Genomic DNA, 12,752 nt, shown 5'->3' on the forward strand with positions numbered 1-12,752 from the left:
TGTCACAAATGATATCATAGTTAGCCACTAAGCGGTGCACCAGCAAAGACGTTGGGTCTCCGATGAGAGTGGATTGTGAATCCCAATTTAGAAAATAAAAAAAAAGACATTAATGATTAGAGTCATAATATTTCTCCCTTTATTAAAACTATAGGAGGAAATGAGTACAGCATGACATAAAAAAGTAAAGCCATTTGGGAACTTCAGACATTCAACTTTTCCTTTCATCTTTACTAACCTTTGTATATATGTTTGGCAGCTCATATTTTTCATTTTTTTTTAAAAGCTATTAAATTAAGTTCGATCTATCGTAAAATTTTTGAATCAAAGTCAGAAACTTGATAGATAGTGACATATATTCGATGAACGATACAAATTTTTATTTTTTGTCACAACCACTCGCTTTTAGGTTTCACGTTCTATGCAAAATTCTAACATATTTTTATACGGAGAGGAATTTTGAAACATTGATCAAACGTTTGTTATTTTACTCTTAATCTATCATAAACGTTTCAAAACTACATTTGAAGTATAAATCTATTAAACATTCAAACGAAAGTAACGGACCTGGAAGCGTGTGATGGTGACCTAGAATGAGTGGACGATCCAAACGTCTATTCGTTTCAATTTATATATATATATATAGCTCAAAATACCATTCATTCCCAGCCACATCATTTTTATCACATATTGACCTATCTTTTCATCTTTTTTTTTTTTCTTTTTTTCTTTTTTTCTTTTTTTTCTTTTTTTCTTTTTTTCTTTGTTTATGATCCGAAGATTTGACATAATATAAAAGAGAAAAGAGCAAATCTTTTTTTTTAAAAAAAAAAAAAACACACACACACAATTATAGGTTAAATTACAAAATTAACCTTTGAACCTTAAACTATTTAAAATTATAAATTTAGTATCTAAGTTTTTTTTTTTTTTTTTTTTTTTTTACATAAATTAAATATAAAATTTATATTTATATTTAATAGATTAATTCATTCTCAAAAACTTTTTATTTTTCTTAAATTTGTTAGGCATAAATAATAAATTTTAAAATATGAAAATCTATTAAACACTTTTTCAAAGCTCATGGACAATAATAATAATAAATAAATAAATAAAAAATAAAATTTAGAACTAAAATTTTAATTTAACTGTTTTCTTTTTTTATAAAAAATTGTTTACAAAAATATATTTTTTAATTAAAAAGAAAAAAGATTTTTAGTGCATTTTTATGATTCATAACGCACAAATAAATAATGAGAAAATGCTTTTACAAAAAATAAAAAGCTATTTTTCAAAATACTCTCAAATAGTATCTAAGATATTTTGAATATTTGGTTCACATGATCAACACCTTTCACTTACAATTACTTATCTTCATGACTTTCCTATAATTTGAGACAAAAGCTCTTCTTTTTTTCTTTTCCTTTTGTACCCTTTGTCTGCCTAAAAATTACCTCATAAAGACCCCGCTTATTTTGGAGGTTGGGGGCAAAAAAATAACTTTATGTCGGTTTCTATTTCTTAAAATTATTTAGATTGACAGTTATTTTCCATTGAAAATAATTATGATGGTTGTTTCAAATATTGTTTATATCAATAATATGACAGATATTTGTTCATATTTGTCATCCATTGTAGATAGGATCCATTGCTCTCACACATTTGAGTGTTTGCTCATTGTTTAGGTACTCACTGCAGTCACTTCTATGGTTCTTCGCACGTAGATGGTACCAAGACCCTTCTATCCCGACACCTGATCACAAACCCTGTATGATCCACAACTCGAAATGAGCTTTGTGATGAGACATGGACATTTTCTTGGTGCTACCCACTTTGAGGAACGATTAGACGAGGAAGATTTAAACTAATTTGGACTTAAATACGTTAATAAAGTGATGTATAAAAGAAGATGAAAAAAGAAAAGTTCTATTAGAAGGACCATTAAGTGATATCTTTTGAAGCACTTTAAAGTGATCTATCAATTTGAGTTTATTTCTACTTTCGGTCCTTTTCCCAATTTTGCGATTATTTTAAAGTACCTATTTATTCCTTTTTTCTTTTTTCTTTTTCTTTTTTACTTAGTTTCGTCGCTGAAATTATTAAAAAATGATGCAATATTTTTTTTCATCATGTTTTCCTCTTTTTTTTTCTTTTTCTATTTTTTATTTCCTTTATAATAACATTTAAAAAATAAATAAATAACTAATCGAAAAAAAAAGATAATCAGTTTTATATCTCTCGAGTCTTTTTCGTAACACATTTCTCAATAACGAAAGCTGTCGTCCAATCCTTAATGTAGTCCAACTCATTCTTCAACAAACATGCGATAACGTTTTGGTCTCTTTCCACTACTTGGAAGCTCACAACTTCATGTTTTATGTCACTCTCCGAAAACTATTCAACAAGATATGTTTTGCTTGCGGTGGGGTTTTAAATGACACATCTAGAAATCATTGGAACTATATTTCCATGTTTGTCTTATAAACGGCAAAGATCATAGCCTTATTGTCTTTGGTCTCTGTTAGTTGCACGAGACGCGATATCTATTTTCGGTATCCAAGCCTCTTACAATTTTTCTTCAAGTGTCGAATTAATACCCCTCTCCATCCAGTCATAAAATCGTGAGTTTTTGTGAGCTCCAATCATACTGTAGGATTTGATGAAAAAAATTAATTTACTATTGATTTTAGTATTTTGAGTATTTCATAGTAGCATTTTAAAGCGCTTCGATTAGACATTGAAGGAATGTATGATGACCAAAAGATTTAAAGAAAAAGGGTTCGTGACGGTAACGTGTATCTCCTTCAAAACTGCTTGCAGTGGCGAGGAGAGGTAAACTGACTAAAGTTGTCATTCAAAGCTTAGTTTCCACGTGAGTTTGCTCAATTGGCAAAGAAGAACTTCGCTTAAGGTTCGATGAATGCGTATAACCGGATGAAAAAGTGTAACAGCCCAAGCCCACCACTGGCAAAGATTGTTCGCTCTTGTCCGTTACATGTCGCCGTCAGCCTCACAGTTTAAAAATGGACTGTGAAATCCCCATATCGGTTGGAGAAGGAAACAAGACATTCCTTATATGGGGTGTGGAAACCTCATCCTAATAGACTCTTTTAAAATCGTGAGATTAATGATGATATGTAATGGACTAAAACAAACAATATCAACTGACAGTGATCATGATCGTGTCAAAATCATGACATCATATGGTTTCAAAAGTATGACCGTGACCTCCCACTCCATGCAATTGCAAACACCATATTTTACCCTTATTTTTCTATGTGATAATTTTTTTTTTTAAAGAGATTTTTGTAAAGGAATTTAATTTTTAATGACTAAGAAATTAATTAATTAATTATTATTATTATTATTTTAAAGTTTTTGATTTTGGGTGTTTTTGAGCACTTTTCCAAGAATTGAGCCCATTTTCGAAACCTAGTTTAGTGGCTCGGTTAGGTTGTTTGAAGGGCACCAAACGCGGCCCACAGCCGTCGCCTCCCTTGAAAGCAGAGTCCGGTCTAGGGCTCTGGCAAATACAAAAGGGCTGTGGTTTATAGGGTTTTGCAAGCACCGAGCAAATGGATTCATTTTCATCGCCCTCAAGCGGTTCTTCTTCCCAATTTTCGCCCAACGAATTCAGGGACCAGCTCAAGACTCAGCTTGCTCAGGCGTACGCCGAGGAGTTTCTTGAGGTTCAAGTTCTCTATACTTGTTTCTTTTCTTCCAAATTTGTTGGTTGAGTTATCGATATATATGTGTATCTGGACCTCTTAGAGTAGTCGGTTTAATGAATGCGTTTCGCTATTGCGTGTTATGTGACGGTTGAAATTAGAGAAATCAATTGGTAATTTCTGGTTTTGATGTTTGGGTAGCGATGCGATCTGGCTTTTAACGATGAGATGTAGGAATTAATCGATGCCAGTTTTTAGGCTGTCGATTTTGTATTTTGGATTTTGGAGTGTTATATCGCAACATCAAACGGAATCGTTTGCGTTCTGTTTTCTCAGTTCTAGTTCGAACTTGTTTTTTATATTCTCATATTTTATTTCTTCTAATTGAAGATGTAGAAATATTAAGTCCATGTGTTCTAGAATTTCTTTTTCGAGGAGCCATTCTTGGTGATTATTAGTTCACAAGAATCTTGTAGTTTTGTGCCTTAAACTTGTTTTCGATGAGTCATTCTAGCCGATTTCATGTTGAGGTTAACATAAACGGCTACAAGGGGGCTCTCTCTCTTGTTGTGATTCAGAGTTTCTTCAAGATTAACACACGAGGAAGAGTTAATGAAGGTGGAAGTGGATGATTATAAATAATTTCTCGAGGTTTTGAGAAACAGTCGTGGTTGAACCTTTCTTGCCCTCATCGAAAATTAGAGATGACCACCAGACACGGACTATAGACAAATAGGCCATTTTAGGATTTGATGGGACAATCGTAGGTCATTTATCCTTGGGAAATGCTTACAAAACAACTGGAAACTTGAATGAACGTGGTTCCATATTATGGGGGTGGATGTAAAGGTTAGTTTGGTTAGGCACATTGCACATTGATGTCATTATACACAAATCATGATCTTGAAAGGAAAAATAATTTTACTTAGTCCTGGAAAGCTAGTTATCCATGAAAAGTCACTAAAGGAAAACAAGGGGGAAAACTTTTTTTTTTTTAATTATAAAAAGGCAACTATCCTACCTTACTTTTACTGAGCCCTCTCTTTCACCTCTGGATTCCCAAGATTTCTTCTAAAATTTGAATTTCAGCTACTATTTAAGCCCAACTAGCATTGATCTACCATAGGATCTTTGGACTTCGGCATGCTAAAGATACTAGGGAAGGAAGGACATAAAGGTTCAATGTTCAGGCAATGATCCTTCCAAAACAGGGTTTTATTACCTTTGCCCTCCTTTGTCTTATACTACTTATTAAAAAAATTGAATGCACTCCGAAATATGGAACTAAGAGCCCTTAAAATGATTGTGCTTTCAATTTCTCTTGCCACTTGTTTTTGGAAGCTATCATCTCTATAGCGGATTGATTTGGAAAAAAAAAATAAAAATAAATGTAGACATTTAATCTTGTCGAAAATCACGCGATTTTTGGCGAGGTATTTATTCCCATTTAGGAGCGTACAAGTATCGTGGTTTTATTGTGTAAATCTCTTGTGGACAAACGACGACGAAATTGCACGAAGTTGGCACCGGAAATCCTGTCGGTAACGAATGGGAAAGAAACGAGGGTTTTTGACTGCACTTTCGGACGGAGAAGATGAAGAGTTGGGTCAGTCATTCAGACCCTAGCCGTTTCGATTTAGCCCACAAGTTCTAAGCCCAGGCGAACTAGCAGCCCACGTCGTTTTAGCCTTCAACCCAGTGGCCCAATAGTCGTGACCCATACCCATCGTGCGTCTAAGTTGCAAGTTTGTTTACGTTGTCCAGCCCAAAGGAGGTCTAGTCCATTCAGTTTCGGCCCAACCTGACAGCTCGTGTTTTCCTTCAACGCCGCACGTGATCAGCTCTCAACCACGACTCCTTTCAATGCATCCTTGGCTTGGCTTCAACGCATCCTTGGCTTGGCTTTATCGTTTTGCTCCTCTCAGCTTTATCGTTTTGCTCTGCTCAGTTTCTCGGCTTAGACGACTCGGTATACTATAATATATCGATTTCTAGGTTTTCGATCATTATGAATCCATTTTTGACCTTATCTAAGTCATTTGAGGTTAGTAAGATTTTTTCTTTACAAGTTTAATTAGCTTAGGAGCTTATATTGGAATTAATCATGATGTGGAGCTAAGTTAAGTTATTAGTAGGCCCTAAGCATGTTATATGAATTTTCATAGGTAGGAGTTAGGTGTTAGATTGTAGTTTCGAGACGACTACCAAATTGTTAGTGTCTTCAGCCAAGGCCAACCAAGTAAGTGACCTTACTATTGGAGTTAGCCTATTGTTTGATGTATGATTGCATGTACCATATTATATGTGTTATGCTTATGTTATGTGATGTTTATGTGATCTTTGTATTAATATGAGACGTATGTCACGTATGCATGTAAACCCATAACACTACTTCTATGAATGAATTGAAACGCTATGAAAGAAATGTTATGTTTTACATTTAAAGTTTTGTGATGGAACATGAGATGTTTGTCATGCATACTTGTATTATGTCATGAAAGAAAAGAGAAAGGAAATGAAATGTATGTTATGTCATGAATGTAAATCACAGGACCTCATGCATGTTTGTATGTCATATGCATTGGGATACTTTCCCATTATGTTATGTTAGTATGGATGCGTACGTTTGATATTTATGTATGCCATGATATCATGCGGACCTTTTCTTTTTGTGGCATCTGGTGGCGTAGACCAAGTTGAGCCCAGGGGTACGTATACGAGCCCGCTTGGGGGCCCATGTGTGCATACGTGGGCCGTGTGGGGAAAAGTAACATACATCCAACCCTGCCCAAATTTCATGTTTTGAATTGGTTAGGCAAGTCCATACCCTTATTTTAAAGATGTTTATTATGAATTTCCGCAATTATGATTTAAGATGTTTAGGTTAAGAAAATTAGGGAGTTACAGTTTGGTATCAGAGCTCTAGGTTTTAGATTTGGTAGAGCATACTTCCAGGGTTCTCCAACAAAAGTATTGTCACCGTTTGGTATGCTTTTAAAGGATAATAATTGTTTAGTTAAATGATGCATGCAATATGTTAGTTTTACTATTTTAATTGAGTAAGGTATGACACAATGTATATGTTGTAAATGTTAGCATGATTTATGATGTGGCAAGATTAAATATGTTATATGACGTGACAAGATTAAATATGTTAAGACATGTATAATATGATGGTTATGCTAATGTAAAGATTGTATGTATGTGTGACATGTATTTGTAGGATTGTTTATTGAAGCCTATTAGTTAAGTATGTGACTAATATGATGGTTATGCTAATGTAAAGATTGTATGTATGTCTGACTTGTATTTGTATGATTGTTTATTGAAGCCTATTAGTTAAGTATGTGACTTAGTAGTTACGTGTTTTGTATAGAGTATGCCACCTAGAACACGAGGTGGAGAAATTTGGGGACGACCCCCACCTAGGGGTAGAAGGAGTGTTAGAAGAGGTCGAGGTTCGAAACGGGATAATTCTGTAAACCAGCCCGATGTAACTGTGCCACTCCTACCACCAGCGATACCTCTGGCCGCACCAAACCCTACTGCTGCTCTAATAGAAGCATTGCAAGCTGTTGTGCAAATTATGATGACTACTCAACGTGCAAATGCTTCATCATCAACTAGACAAGCAAAGTGTTTGCGAGATTTCAAGAGGGTTGACCCTCAAACCTTTAATGGGTCTTCAGATGATCCAACTGAGACACAATTATGGTTGAGATCTATAGAGACCATGTTTGAGTTGATCAATTGCCCTGATGATCAGAAGGTGCGATGTGCAACATTCATGTTGCGTGATGATGCAGAGTTATGGTGGCAATCCACCAGCGAGATTATTAGTCCTGAGGGATGTGTAATCTCGTGGGCGGAATTCAAGGATGCCTTTATGGAAGAGTACTACTCTGAGGACATTCAACTTCGTATGCAGCAAAAGTTCACTCAACTGTGTCAAAGGGGGCGTTCTGTTACCACATATGCTAGGGAGTTCATCAGAATGAAACATTTTGCCCCGGAGTTGGTGAACACGGACTACAGAACAACATGGTGGTTCGTACGTGGGTTGGACAAGAGGATCCGCCATATTGTTGAGGCGATATCACCTGCTACCTATGCTGTTGCCTTGAGAGCAGCTAAGGCCATGGAGGGAGTTGAAGAATCTCCTGAACCCCCTCCACCGATAGTGAAACGAAAGCGACGTCATGACCAAGTTGACCGTCATGACCAAGTTGACCGTCATGACCAAGTTGACCGTCATGATCCATTGCCATCAAAGCCACAACGACGACCTGACAGACAGTACCGTTATACCAGGCGTGGTCAGCAAAGAAATGGAAGCCGACCAGATAATAGACCTCAGTGTAATGAATGTGGGAAAAATCACTGGGGTCGATGTTTGGCCCATACCAGAGCCTGTTTTCAATGTGGAAAGGAGGGTCACATAGCTAAAGATTGCCAAGGAGGTTGCGCGAATGATTCTGGAAACCAACAGAGGAGACTAAGCATAGCAGATCGTCCTACTCAGAACTATCCTTCGACAAGAGCTTATGCCTTTACTGGCAAGGATATTGGGAATTCTGATGCGGCGGTGACAGGTACAATATCTGTTCTTGGTTACCTTGCTTTAACACTATTTGACTCGGGATCTACACATTCATTTATATCTGTTGTTTTCGTTAGTCAAGAAAAATTTATATTAAAATGTAAAAATTTGTATCAAAACATTTGTTGCATGATTTCTCTCTTAGCACCTTGACAGGGGTGGACTTGATTGCCGCTTATAGGGTAAAAGATAGTCCTGTATTAGGAGTTAACCTAGAGGTAGATTTAATGGTAGTTCACATGATTGTATATGATGTTGTGGGAATGGATTAGTTAGTGGAAAATTATTCTAGCATAGACTTTTACCAGAAAGAAGTGATATTTACGACATCGTCCAAGACCAGTTTCAAATTCAAGGGTACGAGTTTAGGAATTATGCCTAAAGTGATATCAATGATGAAAGCGAAGAAGTTGGTTCAGCACGAAGCATGGGTCATACTAGCTAGTGTCATGGATACCAAAAAGGAAGAAACTCCCTTAGCCATAGTGTCAGTTGCAAATAAATTTCCTGATGTGTTCCTAGAGGATTTGTCAAGAATTCCTTCGTCACGAGATGTTAATTTTGGAATAGAGTTGGAACCAAGTATGAGTCCTATCTCTAAGGCCTCGTTTTGTATGGCACTAGTTGAATTGAAAGAATTCAAACACAACTATAAGACCTGTTGGATAAAGGATTTATTAGACTCGGCGTTTCTCCTTGGGGTGCGCTGGAGTTATTTGTCAAGAAAAAAGATGGTTCGATGCCCTTGTGCATTGATTACAGGGAGGTGAACAAGAGAATGGTGAAGAACAAGTATCTTCTTCCACGCACTGAGGACTTATTCGATCAACTTAGGGAAACAACAATGTTCTAAAAAATTGATGTTCAGTTAGGTTACCACTAGATCAAGATAAAAAATGAGGATATACCGAAGACAACTTTTAGAACAAGCTATAGCTATTATGAGTTCGTGTTATGTCATTTGGACTCACTAATGCCCCTGTAGTGTTCATGGAACTGATGAATTGAGTGTTTAAGAAATGTCTTGATATTTTTGTCATAGTATTCATTGACAATATCTTGGTATACTCGAAGACAGATCAAGAACATCATATGCACCTGAGAAAGACCTTGACAATTCTGAGGGAAAACAAACTGTATGTCAAGTTTTCGAAGTGTGAATTTTGGTTACCCGAAGTTTCATTTTTGGGGCATGTGGTATCTGAGAAGGGTGTGTCAAGGTGGAAGCCGTTACCAAATGGACTCGTTCAACTACTGTCGTTGAGATACCTAGTTTCTTAGGATTAGCTTGTTACTACTGACGCAAAGTAGCCGCCTCTTCTCAGGATAAATCTGGCTAAAGTTAATTTGCCACCTCCCGACAGGAATAAACTCTTCCAAAGGTCCAATTTCCTACACGCTTACACTTTCTCAACAATTGGTTCACAGAAGGACTGCTTCCGATTCCCTCCTAAAGGCATTCCCTAGTAGGAGAAAAGCTAGACGCCAGCCACATGCCCATTACTCAACCGTTGCAACCACCTCATGTTCGGAGATTTTTGAAAAAGCTAACATAGGACTCCTTGAAAGGAAAATGGAAGAATGGGATAACCTTTCAACAATAAACCAAAATCTTGATTCTGTAATCAAACTTCAGGGTTTTTCTCCACCGAGTCTGCTTTGGTAGCTCTGCAAGCGTCGGTGATGAGTGCCTTTTGTAACTATTCACTAGGTCACATTTTGCTAGATTGTAAGCCTTTTCTCTAGGGTGCACCCTTTTATAGGCTCTGTTTCTGTATTCTCTTGTATTCTTTCATTTGTTTTCTCAATGCAAGTTGGTTTTTTACTAAAAATAAAAAAACACAGATGGAAGAGCTTCCAAATCAAGTGTTTGGATGCGTGCCTATCAGAAGGACGTTGGACCTATATTGACTTTGTATAAATGGTGTCTAACACGTCAATTGCACTAATAAATGTCCAATACGTGTTCAACAAGTGTCGAAGTGTTTTTCAGACATGGATACTCTAACGAACTAAAGTGTTCATGCTTGTTAGCCTAGAATGATAAACGGACAGATGGCCTCTGCAATATTCTTCACATTTTTACCATGTTCTTGAACCTTAAAGATTAATGTGAGGAAAGTTATGATTTGGGTATCTATATTTGTGATCCGAAGGTGCCACAACCAGGTATTAGACAAGCCACTGAAGGGGCTAATCGCCCTGCTGACTTCAGTACCCCATATGCCTCTTGGAGGAAGCCATTACAAAACTCATTGGGAACCTGCTGTATTTAGAGTGGAGAGGGGACTGCCGAAGTTGAAATACACATTGGGGTTCTCCGTAGTTTGCACCTTGTGTGTTCTTTGTAATATTTTCTTGATAATAATTTTCTAGCTTAACAATAATTAGTATTAGTATGTAATCCTTTTCTTTTTTTTTCAATAAGTCAGGAGGTTCAAATTCCCATATTCACGAGCCAGTCTCTGGCTCTTGCTCTCTCAAAACTAGAGTTAGATTTTTCCCCATTCTCAATTAATTAAGAAACATACTTAGGTGTATCTTGGGCTGTACCTATCTTTTTGCAGCCCACCTAGATGTCCGACTACCGTTTGTCACGTGACGAACTCTTCTTTCTTATTCTTTTTCGAACTATTTTTGAATTTTTTGCTGAAATATGATTTGAGTGAGCTGCAAAAAGATGGGTTGAGCTTAAGATAGACCCAAGTAATGCTCTTATATTTATTATCTTCCCTCAATTTGGGCAAATTTGAGTTGCTCACTCGCACTTTCTCGCAGACCTTAAGAGTGAAGTGCTTTGACAAGTGCATTACAAAGCCAGGGTCAAGCCTAAGTGGGAGCGAGAGTAGTTGCATCTCCAGGTGCATGGAACGCTATATTGAGGCCACCGGCATCGTCAGTAGAGCCCTGTTTAAGACACCACACTGAAAAGAAAAGGTTTTGCTGAAACATTATGAGGTCCATGTTTGATAATTCCCCGTTCGATATTTGTTATTTAGTTCTTTAATCTCATGGATATTTGTTATTTAGTTCTTTAATCTCATGGGTCTTTATTACGGATCCACTTGAACACTCTAATATCTTCTAAGACACGATCAACATCGAAGTCGATCATTACTATCGTTGAAATGTTTTTGTCATTCTCCTTTCTCTTTCTCGTCTTCTTTCTAATCAGCCCCACCACTGATCAAAACACCCCAACAGCTTTGACAAACTCCCAAAACTGATCAGTGTGCATTGGTCGGTTGGTTGGTTCCTTCCATAATCGTTCCCAAAATTAACAAAAGACTTATTAAATACGAAATTGACCTATGAAACACTAATAAAAATTTAAGCACCTTTAACAAAGGTTAAAAAATATACCATATAGTATAAAGTAACCGACTATTTTAAATTAAGTTAAAGACTTATTAAATACTAAATCAACAAGTAAAATATTCATAACATTCAAAATTAAAGTTTATTTAGATAAGATAATTTATTTGTTAGTGATTATCTACAATTATCTATTTAGAAAAGTATTTGATTTTTACTTGTCAGAATCTATCTGTAATATACTTTTTAAAATAAAGTATTTGAGCACATTGTGTTGGATATGTTATTTATACACTAATATTAATGGGTGGGATACTACCCGATCTACATTAAACTCTCTTTGTGTTGGATAAGTTATTTATACACTAATATTAACGAGACGGTCTTTTTAGACATATCTCGGTTTCATTAGATAGTAATGTTTTATCCACCGTTATATCATGATGTTTACATATTTTTAATATTAGATCATGATGTTTTATTCTATAGTCTTAATTACATACCTACATGAGAAAATACACCACTCTATTATATAAATACTTAGATTCATATATGATGATGTTTACATATCTCTAATATTAGATCATAATGTTTTGTATCTATGAGCTTGATCACAGGCATACATGAAAGAATACACCACTTTATTATATATTTACTTAGGTCTGTTATTATATATTTACATAGGTCTGAATAGTTGTGACGAAGTACAAAATTAAAGCAAAAAGTTCTCTTTCATATCTTTAATTGTATAATAATAATAGTGATGATGATCAAAGGCACCACTAATTTAAAATTTTAGATATCAGTAATGACAAAAATATCATGATCTGGATCTTATTGATTTGTAAGTAAAATATGGATAAAATGTCAAAACCAAATCACATTTTAAAAAAACAATAAATCGATTTTTAATATTTAAACAATAAACAAGTATTTTTATATTTTTTTAAATAAAATTAAATAACATATTTGCATTAGCTATATTTTCTCGACATATTTGAAAAACGTTAATTAACCCCTTATCTCGATATTGAATTTATTAATGTGTAGAAATAATGCCAACCAAATTATTCACATATTTGATGAAAATTTATGCTTATTTAATAACGTTTTCATTTCTTGTTTTTTTTTTTTTTTTTTTTTTTTTTTTTTTTTTTTTTTTTTTTTTT

At 35.3% G+C, this 12,752-nt stretch overlaps 1 protein-coding gene across 6 annotated transcripts; it reads left to right on the forward strand.

The window, feature by feature from the left end:
• The first annotated feature begins 3,418 nt into the window (after positions 1–3,418).
• On the forward strand, positions 3,419–11,414 carry LOC111435758 (mitochondrial import inner membrane translocase subunit TIM13-like). Of its 6 annotated transcripts, XM_023073280.1 has the most exons (4): positions 3,419–3,689; positions 7,045–7,876; positions 7,913–8,260; positions 11,047–11,414. In XM_023073280.1, exons 1-4 carry the CDS (start codon positions 3,576–3,578, stop codon positions 11,067–11,069), a joined length of 1,317 nt encoding a protein of 438 aa, XP_022929048.1. In that variant the 5' UTR covers positions 3,419–3,575; the 3' UTR covers positions 11,070–11,414. The 6 variants fall into 6 exon arrangements, with proteins under 6 accessions (XP_022929048.1, XP_022929047.1, XP_022929050.1 ...); XM_023073279.1 differs by having other exon boundaries at positions 7,045–8,260; XM_023073282.1 differs by lacking the exon at positions 11,047–11,414 and having other exon boundaries at positions 7,045–7,880; positions 7,913–8,039.
• The last annotated feature ends 1,338 nt before the right edge of the window (positions 11,415–12,752 follow it).

This window comes from Cucurbita moschata, unplaced genomic scaffold (genome assembly GCF_002738365.1).
Source record: "Cucurbita moschata cultivar Rifu unplaced genomic scaffold, Cmos_1.0 Cmo_Scf00050, whole genome shotgun sequence".
Lineage (NCBI taxonomy): Eukaryota > Viridiplantae > Streptophyta > Magnoliopsida > Cucurbitales > Cucurbitaceae > Cucurbita > Cucurbita moschata.

Coding starts and splice junctions, on each gene's coding strand:
- LOC111435758 (XM_023073279.1), top strand. CDS start 3,576: ATGGATTCATTTTCATCGCCCTCAAGCGGTTCTTCTTCCCAATTTTCG. Junction 3,690..7,044: donor ACGCCGAGGAGTTTCTTGAG/GTTCAAGTTCTC, acceptor TGTTTTGTATAG/AGTATGCCACCTAGAACACG. Junction 8,261..11,046: donor TTCTGATGCGGCGGTGACAG/GTACAATATCTG, acceptor ACTTTCTCGCAG/ACCTTAAGAGTGAAGTGCTT.